This window comes from Cyprinus carpio, chromosome A17, assembly GCF_018340385.1.
Source record: "Cyprinus carpio isolate SPL01 chromosome A17, ASM1834038v1, whole genome shotgun sequence".
Classification (NCBI taxonomy): domain Eukaryota; kingdom Metazoa; phylum Chordata; class Actinopteri; order Cypriniformes; family Cyprinidae; genus Cyprinus; species Cyprinus carpio.
Window position 1 is genome coordinate 5,930,332 of NC_056588.1, and position 12,530 is coordinate 5,942,861.

Sequence of the window (12,530 nt, forward strand, 5' to 3'; positions counted from 1 at the left end):
GACAATCGCATTCGATTAATCATGCAGCCCTACTTGGGGGACATTGTGCTCAATTTTCATGAAAATATCACAATGCAAACATTTTTTTAAAAAACAAGATCTATCTATTTTTTAAAGTTACCTACTGTAGATGTGGCAAACGGAGAATATCAAACTGGAGGGAAAAACAATAAAAGGCGTACAGTATAGCATTTTTGACAAACTAGAGACATCCTTCACAGAGCTTTAAAGACATCTCTGTTGCCATGGATACAACAGAAGGGTTGTCATGGGCTTGAGGGTTTTGGGTGTTGTCTTCAAACCTGAAACAAGATTACGGTTTCTCTATCTTATCAAAGCAACATGAGCATGTGATAATCAGACCAGAATATCCAAACTGACTTGTCCTTCTCTTACTTTCAATTCTGTAAGCACTAAAAAAGCAAACCAGCTCCACATCCCACAAAAGCAGACGTATTACGCATCTATCCATTTATAACATATTTCATCATACATTATGTGCTCGGGAGACACAGAAACTACACATAAACACCATTTAAAACCTAAAAAAAAAAAAAACACTTAACCAAATTAGCTCAGAGGCAGAGCCCATGGGAGGGTGGAGTCTTGCGTCTGGTATCGGTTGCACTCTGAGAGAAGTCCCAGTATCATGTCTTGGCAATACTTTGGCATTCTCTAGCACTGAGATACTGCAGATGTGTCGATGTGACCCCACCTCCGTAATTACAGACATCTCCCACACGTCTAATGTCAGCATCTCTACCAGCCTCCCCAATTAGGCAAAACAAACTCTCGTTGCTGTGCAAGACATACATGCACACACACCCTTCACATAAAATATCAACCCTCTCCCAAAAAAAAAAGGGCTGGGACTGCAGACAGGAACTCTGGGCCATGCTGGAGGGATTTGGCTTATCGCCCAGCATGTTAAACACAAGAGGTGTGACTAAACGAGAGACACTGAACACTGCACGGTGTGGATGAGAAGTCACGGATATAAAGGAATGAGGCAATGATTTTCGATGCGAACGAACCTGCATTACATCCATGAGCGAGCAGCAATTTCAGTTGGATCAGAGACTCTTCTTTACTTTAATACTTACACTGCAACTGCAAGTCTGTGCTTGTAAGCGTGATCATAGAAGAATGCTATAAGTGCTAGTTATAGCAATAATTTAAAATGTTGAGGTGGACTGCGTTCAGATTGTTCTACTTTGATGAGAGTAGATGAGTTTGTTTCTTCATTGGAACAGATATGGGGAAATGTAGCATTACATCACTTGCTCACCAATGGATCCTTTGCAGTGAATGGGTGCCATCAGAATGAGAGTGTTTTAGCCAGAAGCAACAGTTTAAAGTTAAAACCCCTTAATGGTGGATTTGTTTATTACAAACCTGCAGCTTTTCACTTCACAAGACGTTAACTGATGGACTGGTGTTGTGTGGATTACTATGATGTTTTATCAGCTGTTTGAACTCTCATTCTGACGGCACCCATTCACTGCAGAGGATCCATTTCTTGAGCAAGTGATGTAATGATAAATTTCTCCAAATATGTTGTGATGAAGAAACAAACTACATCAATCTAGATCTTCAATCTACATCTTGAATGGCCTGAGGGTGAGCACATTTTCAGCAAATTTTCATTTTTGGGTGAACTGTTCCTTTCATTTACAAACACTTGATTATTATCAATATTTTGCTCCACTTAAAAAAAAAAATACTTAAGTTTAGATGCATATATCTACCAAGTGTTACCTTTGATTATTTTAAGGAGAACACAGACATATTACTACATGACCCTTAAATCTAGCAGACTAAACGCCACAAACTCATAGGGTCTTCATGGATTGGATCATATTCCAAAGAATGCCATAGCCTCAGTTTTATCCCCAACAACCGCAGTATCAAGCTTATTACAGGAGAAAAAACTACAACAATTGCGCCAAAAACCAATGCATACTCCACCAAAACCACAAGTTACTAACAATCACTGTGCACCACTGCACTACACTTACTGCAAACTTCTGTCGTGAATGAACACCATCTTGCTCCTGATATTTTATCTCTAAGTTTCACTTTGTAAAACATTTCATTATCAAAACACAAGTCACATCAAAAGAAACTTTTTTTTTTCAATAAATACCAACATTTCTACTGCAGTGCATGAAAAGTAGATCTTCATTTAGTTAATCATTAACTTCCCTTTGTCCTTCATGAACTGTAGCAAAACATCTGGTAAAACAGTGACAACTACTGTCTGAATTAAACCGAAGTAAATCTAGCGTGTAAATGAGTTTTAAATGGCAACATTGTATCAAACTGTCATGAGGTGGCAAGTGGACTAAAGAGAAACACTATAAAGAGCAGTTTCTGAAGTGAACTAGATCAAAGTGATGAAATAATCACTAACAGACAGGGTTTCAATACAAACAAACGTACTGAAACTGGAAACAAATGAGTTTCATTTGTTTTATAAATCAGACGAGAGTCTTTCGCCCATTGAACCGACGATTTTGCATGGATCTCTATGTCCCACCCTTTAAAGCCAAATCACTTCAAAAGAAGTCCAAAGTCGGCTGTATTTATAATATTTGTTTTTCTGGACGTGTCATGTAGCTGTCAGTTTGAGGTCTGAGATTGAGAACTTACCTTGTAAACAGTCCCATCCTCACCGCGAACGCTCTGGGCTCGTGCGCTCTCATTCCCCTGTGCAACAATACAGCACGATCCGACAGGCAGGTGACGTCATCCCTTTTAGGCATTCGAGCTTGACATCAGTGCGCGTGCGCATACTTTGGGGCGCATGTTTACATGGGAAATGTAGTTAGATAACGAGGTGGGTCGGTGAACACAAAAGCTGTTTGAACCTTTAAACCGCAATTCTTTTTTTAAAAAAAAAATTATGTGTATTTCCCATAGACAGATAAAAACAGACAAATAGACACGTTTTCATTTTACAATAAAATATTTTTTGAAAAGTCAGTGCCAAAATTAATAATCCTGTTGTGGTCTCAAATCTTGCTTTCTTTTCCATTCTGTAACATTGAATTACTACCATAATTTGTGTTATAATTTGAACACATGGAAGTCCTGCCAAATCTTAGGGGTTGATTAGAGTAGATAAACATGAAATTAGTTCACAGCAACACACAATTATATGACCATTAACATAATGAACACTAATTAGCAAGCAAATCTTACATTTTAGACAAAATTGCATTATTATATAGGGCTGGATGAATACATCACTCAATTTCTTTTTCTTTCTTTCTTTAGTATTTATACAATAAGATGTAAATTATGATGCAATGATAAGAAGCATGGCAGTGCAAGATGTAAAGTTCATAATACATGAAACAATACAAATGAAGAATACTCATTTTACTTTTTTATGCATGAAAAAACAATTGAACACTGATGTTCCATTAACAATCTTTCCCAAAATATATGTCACGTGAGGCTCAATGTAGCACTCATTCCACTTAAAAGCAATTGAGGGAAGAGATCCATATTTATTTAGGCAAAAGCAGGCCACAGACAGACTTACAGAGGATTATGGGAATGACTGTACATGGTGGGTTGTATGGTGGAATTACAGACATGGCAGCAGCTGGTGATGGAGATTGGGTCATGGGGCCACACTAACCCATGATCAAATTTTCATTCCCAAAACTACAGTACGCCTACAATAGCAGAAATAGGCCTACTGCCTGCTCTAGATTATTTCCAGGAATCAATGTTAGTAAAAAAAATAATAATTAGGACTCACCAGAGTTCCTCTCTGAACATAGGAGTCAATTCTTGATTATTATTTTTGATTATATAGTTGTCTTATAGTTGTTGTTATTTATTATTACTACTACTATGTCCTTATTGTTGTTGTATAGGCCTATAGTTTTATACATATATATATAGAGAGAGAGAGAGAGAGAGAGAAATACTGTAAAAATGAGTATTAACCTGTGAAAGTTTCATAAAAATATCTCATATTTCATAGAATTATTATTCTTTTAACCCTGTTAGCCAGTACCTAGCAAAGACTACAGACCTTATGAGAAACAGAGAAACAAGTGCGCAGCCATCTTTAGAATTTTCTTTTTGAACTTCTGTTGAAGAGTAATTAGCTGGTGAAGTGGAGTCACTTTTTGTAGAGTTAATGAAATTTATCATGAGCATTGTAATATTTGAAGAGTATGCCATAACAAATGTCAGTGCACCGGGAAGTCATTAAAAAGACAGTACAGTGCTAAAAAGGGTGTGGCTACATAAAGTCTATAGCAGGGGTGTCCAAACTCAGTCCTGGAGGGCCAGTGTCCTGAATAGTTTAGCTCCAATCCCAATTTAACACACCTGAACAAGCTAATCAAGCTCTTACTAGGCATACTAGAAACTTAAAGGCAGGTGTGTTGAGGCAAGTTGGAGCTAAACTCTGCAGGACACTGGACCTCCAGGACCGAGTTTGGGCACCCCTGGTTTGTGGTTTTCTCTGTATTAAATGGGATGTAGGTGACTGTGTTTGTGATTATGTGTGTTGTGAATATGATGATTAGTGTTATGACACAGTAATCATCTGTTCTGAGTTCTCTATGCAAACTTTCCACATCTTTTGTTTCTATTTTTATTTAAACAAAATTCCTGTCCCAGTTTTTCTGTCAGCACTCCCTGCTACAACTGTACATAATCACTATCTCTCCTTCAGCTATTTTGGCAACAGATCTTTAGTCTGAAAAACTCACTAAGGACAAGTAACTTGGCTTTCAACATGCCTCATTGTTTTGGCAATCAGTAAATGTCTTTTCAGGAGCCAAAGCTGTTCCTTTCACTTCAGTGCAGAGTCAGCACGCCAGACTAGAGCCGTCATTAATGAAAGGACAGTCTGTTTAATGTATAGAGAGGGCATGCAGCACTTCTAAGAGAGTATTAGAGGTGTGTAAATATTTAAGCAGCCCAGGTCTGCATATCGTTACTTGCACAGAAACTAATGGGAATGAGACTGTGCTCTCTATAAGCAGCTCAGAACAGTTGCTAGAAACGTTATTCTATTAAGTTGAGGCAGTTCACTTTGACATTCCAGTATTTACTCACCCTTGTGATATTTCAAACATTTAGCAGAATGTCCAATCTGCTCTTTTTCATACAATGAAAGCAAAAGGGAGATGTTGAACTCCAAAACATGACAAAAAGCACAATAAAAGTAGTCTAGACATTTTTTGCACTATATTCCATGTCTTCTGAAGCCATTCAGTAGGTTTGTGTAAAGAACAGACAAAAACATATCATCATTATTTGCTAAAAAAAAAAAAAAAATACTGAAATAAGGCACGTCAAGACTAGTTACACCAAGTTTGCCATCAACAATGAGACTTGCAAGAACAAATGACATCTGACATCAAACCTGGGTTTTTATGCATCGTATTTTACTGTGAATTTTTAGGCTGTGACAGTCTCATCCTTCAATTTCATTGTATAAAAAAGAGCAGCCAGGACTTTTACTTTGGGTTCCACAGAAGAAATAAATTAAGATGGGTTTGGAATGGCATTCATTCATTTAAACTCCTCACAGAGAGCACAAATATCCATTACTAAGGCTTCATCTTCAAGCGTTAATTTCCCCTGCTGTATATCATTGCCTTGTGTACTTAACAACAAGCTGCTCTTGCTGTCGTGTTTGTTTCAACCAAAATCAGCCTCCAGAGTACAGATGAAAGGGGCCAGAAGTAGAGTATAGATTATGGGCCATCTGTGGGACTCAAAATCAATCTCATTTGGTCTGCATTTAACCCTTAGGACCGAAAACTGTGAGAAGCTTAAACGCACTCTCATCGTAAAGCTGTTTATGTCTGTTTAATCTTGGCAGAAACTTTTATACTCACAAAGACCTGGTTCCCTAAAAGGTTCTCTTATTCAAGCTATTTAATAATGTATAACTAGACAAACATTCTCATATAGCAGTCATTTCAAACAATCATCAATCAATGCAAAAAGAACATTGCTCATGTCAAAAACAGTACAATATCTTAACCACAGTTAAGTATCTTGCATGCTGTCCTGCATTCCCAGTGTACCATAAAGCATATAATGTAGCTACTACAATCATAGTCTTTGTTCTAACACAATTACCTGCTTTTTTCCAATCACATGACAAAGTACTTGGTAATTTCATCAAAATTTACATTGAGCATGGAGTCCATTAACACCAGCTTTAGGAAACAGAGCGGCTGCTGAGGTACAGCCAAGTGGTTTACATTATACTGCTGCATGAGCAATTTTCCGTTACTTCCAAAATCCGATATGGAAGCTTATTTCTGCCACGAAAAAAAAGACAAAAAAGAACTGTAATTGTACCTTTTTCTCAAAAATGTGACTTTTTTTGTGACAATTCTGCATATCTCTGACTCAGTTCTGAGTTTGTATCTCAAAATTCTGACTCTTTTCTCAGAATTGAGACATGAACTCGCAATTGCTAGAAAAAAAGCTTATTTGCGCCAATGAAAAAAAAAAATTCTTTCAATTCTGACTTTTTTATATTTGAGTTTATATCTCACAATTAAGACTTGCTTCAACAATTCTACATTTTTTCTCAGAATTTGTCTCGCAATTCCATTTTTTTCCCCCAGAATTATAAGATATGATCTCACAATTGCCAGAAAAAAGACAGAATTTTGAGAATTATTACAAGCTTGTTTCCACCAATAAATTTTATTTTTAATTCTTGCAATTACAAGCTTATATCTCACAATTTTCTACAAAGAATTGCAAGTTTATATATAAGGATTGTAAGATATAAACTTAGAATTGCAAGTTTATATATAAGGATTGTAAGATATAAACTTAGAATTGCAAGAAAAAAAAACAGAATTGTGAGCTAAAAAGTCACAATTGTTTTTTTTTGTTTCTTTTTTTAATTCTGGGGCAGAAATAAATGTCATTAATCTGAAGACTTTGCATGTACACAAGAGAAAGGTCTTTTCTGCAAGTCACTTTAACTTCTACACACAGGCAATAGTTTAATGTCTCTGTCGTAGATAATAAAATGTCTTATTTTAAATTAATTTATTTTATTATGTAGCAGTATAATTACCATGCAGAGAAAACAAACAGTTGATTTAATCACCTTGATTTGATTTATCTTGCAATAATGACAAGATGACTATACATGATCCCTTACAGTTAATAATTAAACTTTAAGGTTACAATATAATATTAATAGCATATTTTTAAAGTTACATTTTGTTTCCATCACTGCCCTGAAAAAAACACTGGTCATTGTTCACCTGTTGTAGGATACAAATATTAAACCGACAGACATTAGCACCACTTGCTGGTTACAGGTGGTAAGTGACAACATTCTGAGGCAATCCATCCAAGGATTTTATTCACTAAAACAAGGTGTTACAGAAAATCTGAAGAAGTTCCAGATGTTTGCTCAAAACAGACTCCTCTGATAGATAGTTTGCTCTCTGCTGTTTGAAATACAGTAGATTATCCATATTATCATTTAATTTATGTAACACAACATGTCAGTGCAACTAAAAGCAGATGCTTTGACCATTTATCTCAGATGTAAGAATCTACAGATGTGGTCATTTCCGTATGACTGCCTGTAGATGCTGCAGCTGAGCCAGGTTCATGCTGCCGCCCCCACACACAATCATTACCAGCAAGTCGAGCGGTTAAGGAAGGCGTCCCTCTTCCTGTAGCCTCTGGATGACACCGCTGTACACTGCAGCCAATGATGCTCCGCAGGCCAACTCCACCAACACTCGTTCCTCATCTGCATACAGTATACAGTAATCGACTGCAAAGCAAGCTTTGTTGTTACTGAGCGGTTTGATCGCCTTAATCATATCAATGAACTTACCCAGGAACAGTTCCACTGCCTCCAGGGCCTGCAGATCTGTCACCACCTCTGAAATGACATTGGGCCGTTTGTTGTACTCAAACACTTGCTGGCATGCTGTTTTTGCTCCCAAACATGTTGCTTCACTAGCAAGCAGTGGTTTACAGAAACATTTAGATGTTCAAACAAAAAAATGTGCCAATTGTTCATGAATTTTAGATGATTTCTTAATTTGTACCTTGTAATGTCAGGCAGCGTAACCAGATCTCTGGCTTTCTGGCTTACAATCTGCACCCATGGTCTCCATAAACAGGACAGGCACATCTCCCCAGCCCACCTCATCCAGCCCTTCCACTATCCCCCTATGGACACCACTATAGCTCCAGGTTTGGATGGCAATGAGGCCTTGAGCTCATGCACAATGCTGGAATGACCTTTCCTAAGAATTTTTTTAACAGCTTGTCATTCTTGTGAAGTCCAAAATCATGAAAAAAAAATAAAATAAGGTTGTACATGATCAAATCCCTTGAGTTCATTTATTAAAAATGCTATATTTACAAACTCACCAGACTAGTGGACGGCTGAACGGGTGTATTACAGTAAGACCTTCTCTTTCAGCCAAACATAGGGCCTCAGCATTTGCATCATCCCATATCTACAACACCAGATAAAGATCTGTCATGTATATGATTTAGACCTGGATAAGATAACGCAACTGCGTCATATTTAGAATAAAGGCATTTAAGATAACTGTGGTGGTACTTTGGCCCACAACTTTAACCATAGCTCCCTGGTCCTAAAGTTTCTGAGCTAACAGTTTGGGCGTTAATGAGGGCAAAGCAATGGTGGCTGGCAGCTTGAGTTTTCTTGCTGCATATGTTGTGGCCATACCAGCATTACCACCTATAACACACAGAGACAGAGAAAATGTTTATTTTCTAAAGGGCACCAGGGCCAAAAGTGCCTGTAGTTAAGAAACACCCGTATACAAATGGAAATACAATTAAAAGTTTACCATTTCACTCACCTGAAGAACAAATGAGACTTTTTGACTTGTTTGAAATTGCAACCTTATAAAGGAATAAAATCCTTTGAATGTTAGAGTAATGTGCAATCGTTCCTTTAATGAGCGCTAGAGGGCAGTGCGAACGCTCATATACTGAACTGGCCGTAAACGTTTGTCTTGTTAAAACTTGATTCAATAATTGATAAAAATATATGATCCATTCTAATTTTGAAATGCAACGTCACGTGTTATAACATTTAAGAGCTATATAATTATGGTTTTTCATTCATTCAATTTTTTGACACGTATCCTATTTCAGGGATTTTTAAGGAACCGCTGGGTTGCGAGCTTATCATACTAGATACATTTGAAAGTTCTGTTATAATGCTACTCTGTGTGCGGTCGTCACCGGTCTATTTAAACGCACAACATATTAAAGAATCTTTGGTGTTTCCATATGATTGCTACAAAACAAAACCGGAAATCGAGGGGTTATGACGTAATTGGCAGGCGACACAAATGGACTATGGACACTGTCCGTGTCACTAGATAAAATTGCTTATTTGTCTGGATTTAAACATTCTTCGAAACATTTGGGATAATGTAAGTACACAAGTCAGCTAAATATATAACACTGTTCTAGTGGTTTTTGAATATTTTTATTAAAAAAAAAAGTACATATTGTGCCTTTAAGTCTTAGGCAATCATATTCAGTTTAAACATAAAATATACAGACGTCCACTCACCTATTGCGTCGCGGTGTCATATGCCTCTCTAGAAGGAGTATTTCATGGAAGTTCAAAGTTCATTTAATGAAAATAAAGTAACTAAGCGCTAATGAACTAATGTCCAAGACCTTTACACAAAACATGACAGATTGCAAAATTATGTAATGTAGGTTAAACTATGGGAAGTTACCTATTAATGAGACAAAGTATGCAATGATATCCTGAAAGTGAAAAACTTCTAAATAAAAGACAGGATAAAACTCATATTAAATACCATATGGACATTTTTATTAACCTACACAACTATTGCTAACAGCTTGCTAATTGTTTTTACTTCTAAAGTTATAAGCATTTCTTTTCAAGCTAAATAAGCAATTAAGTTAAATAAAACAAGTTCATTAATACAGTAAAACACATTCAAACACTTCAGTAATATTATGTAATGAACTTCACAACAACTGGTGCCTTGTTGTGAATATTGTGAATTTAAGTGATATTGTATTTATTTATTTTTCAAGACTGAAACCCCAAATTAATTTTTAATCTGTGCAATACACAGCATCACCCATACTCCTTTACCGAACATAGATAGTGAAAAATCCAGTCAATACAACAAGTGACTTTGTCCCAATATGGAAATTTTATTGTGCACATATACATGACATGCTGCATAAATGGCTCTTGCATGGCAGCACAAACACTAGGCAGATCCTGCCGGTTTTGACAGCCATATAAGCCTATGTCAAGCTATTAAAAAAATTATTTCAATTAAATAAACAACCCTTAAAAAGGGAAAAGATTGTGTAGCATAAAATAATACAATAAAAATAAAGCCTGACTTAAATTAAGCATAGGAATATAGGTTTTATGTGATATGTTGTCAGTATCCCCCGGTTGATGGAAATCAGCCACTGCATTAGTTTTTATGGCATCAGTTTTCTTTCTGAATCCTTTTAAAACTCAATTCCTCATAGACAACTATACAATTTCACCTCCTCAAGCCACATAATCCTCCACACACATACATTTCCAGACAAGTCCACTTCCTTATTATCCATCAGTAGCTTGACCAACCTCAAGGCCTCTTCTAAACACTTTCTAGCACCTTCCTTCCTTTTCCCTGAATCAGCAACTTCCTAACTGTGGGAAATGAAACATCAGTCCCTTCGGTTTCCTTTTTGCTTGAGCACAAAACACTGGAATCCAAGATCGCATAATTTGTCACCAACTCTTATTCTCACATCCACACCCCATTCTGACAGTCACATCCCACTCTGAAACACTCACACACGCACATATACTCAGGAGGTTTGCACTGTGGATGAGGACAGAAAAGCTAACATTTTCCTCAACAGAGATATGGGTGAGAGGGACACTGCAAAAACAACACATCATAGTGACGATTAAAATCTGGGATGCAAATAGAAGACCACTGAATTCCCCACTGTTGGGTAAATCCATCTTGTCTGACACCAGACATGCGCCATCATCTTGCCACCCTTGTGGGCTCTGTGTTGTGGTCACGGGCCACGGCAAAGACATGGCAGAGCGCCATCCCGCAGCTTCATGCCAAGTGCTGTTACAGGAGCTTGCGATGTCTCTTCTGGCCACTTATGCCAAGGAACGTTGCCTGGGTTTGATCCTTGGGTACAGCTAGAGTGACAAGAGATTTGATTTTTTCCTCACTTTATAACTTAAATTTGAACAAAAGTATTTTAATGCACAACAGTGGCATTCAAAAATAAATGTGTGCCTATACAGATATCCTACCCCTAACAAGTTGCGTGGTACGTAGCCCTCTTTTTCATCAAGTCTGGCCCACCACCACTCCGTCTCGCTGTCATCCCTACGGCTCATGACGGTGAGAGCATCGCCCTCATAGAAGGACAGCTCATCTGCACTCTGAGTTTCATAGTCCCACAGGGCATATACCGTCCCTTTATTCATTACACCCAGTTTCTCCTGAACACCTGGAGGGGAAACAAAGAAGAGTAGGCTTTCAAAATCATTTACAGCCACTATTCTAGAAACACACCCTTAACAATTAAAATAACACCAGTGATTGCTATAGATATTACCATATAGAAACTGAGAACACTGGACATAACCCTCCTCCATCTCTTCGCACTTGTCTGCTGCCGTCTCCACGTCACTGATAGTAGTGGCAAAAATGGCAGCTCCAGACTCCACCAGCAACTTGCAAAGATGAACATTATTGCATGAAGCTGCACAGTGCAGGGGCGTCCTGATCACAAGTGAGAAAGTGTAAGCATCTGCAACCATCACTTGATAAGTAAGAATTGGTGTTTGTATATAAAATGACGGTTATTCCCTATGCAGACAAATATTAAGAGATAAACCATCAGGCCTCACCATCCATCACTATCTGCTGCGTTGACGTTGACCCCAAAGTCCAGCAAGAATTTCACAATATGGTGATGACCTGCACATACTGCATTATGGAGAGGCGTGATACCTTCATCATTTGGAGTGCTAGGATTGTCCACCTGAGGATGGGTCAAACAAACAAGTTGATGTGGAAACAGTTGACAACCTCCTACTGAGTCCAGTTCAAGCATAGAAAGTAAGTGTAAAGGGTGTATGGCAGCTGAATTGTACCTCATAAATAATCCTTTGTACCAAATCAAACTCTCCCTCCAAAGATGCATCCAAAAGCAGTGCAAGAGGATTGAACTTGACCCTCAAGCCATGACCTGTCCTCTCAGAGCCTGGCTTCTTCAAGTTGGTGCGCTTGAGCTGAAATGTGAAAAATTCAATTAGTTTTCATAATTTGAAGAATATGAATATTCATATTTTGAAGAAAATGTCTTTTGAGAAAAAAAGTCAAATAATGAATACATTCCTATGCATAGATAAACAAACAGTACTGTCTAGATGACAAACTAGTTCTGCTACCAAGATTAGGATTAAGGATTGCTTCAGGACTCTTTAC

At 37.6% G+C, this 12,530-nt stretch overlaps 2 protein-coding genes and 1 pseudogene across 13 annotated transcripts in view; all 3 read right to left on the reverse strand.

The window, feature by feature from the left end:
* LOC109069409 (disheveled-associated activator of morphogenesis 1-like) overlaps nucleotides 1-2,761 on the reverse strand; it is a 44,913-nt gene extending 42,152 nt beyond the window's left edge. Inside the window, exon 1 of one of the 2 annotated variants that reach the window (XM_042773686.1) lies at nucleotides 2,653-2,761. The gene's annotated coding sequence lies outside the window, so the exon portion shown is untranslated. The remainder of the gene's footprint in view (nucleotides 1-2,652) is intronic. The other variant, XM_042773687.1, reaches the window with a different exon arrangement.
* Nucleotides 2,762-7,500: 4,739 nt separating this feature from the next.
* LOC122148106 lies at nucleotides 7,501-8,768 on the reverse strand (annotated as a pseudogene).
* A 1,426-nt stretch (nucleotides 8,769-10,194) lies between these two features.
* The window catches only part of LOC109069192 (apoptosis-stimulating of p53 protein 1-like), a 35,622-nt gene continuing 33,286 nt past the window's right edge, over nucleotides 10,195-12,530 (reverse strand). For all 11 annotated transcript variants that reach the window (XM_042773694.1, XM_042773693.1, XM_042773691.1 and 8 more), the window contains 5 exons: nucleotides 12,197-12,334; nucleotides 11,951-12,084; nucleotides 11,656-11,822; nucleotides 11,348-11,547; nucleotides 10,195-11,230 (listed from right to left, as the gene is read on the reverse strand). In XM_042773694.1, the coding sequence (XP_042629628.1) occupies nucleotides 11,189-11,230; nucleotides 11,348-11,547; nucleotides 11,656-11,822; nucleotides 11,951-12,084; nucleotides 12,197-12,334 (681 nt within the window). In that variant the 3' untranslated portion in view covers nucleotides 10,195-11,188. The remainder of the gene's footprint in view (nucleotides 11,231-11,347; nucleotides 11,548-11,655; nucleotides 11,823-11,950; nucleotides 12,085-12,196; nucleotides 12,335-12,530) is intronic.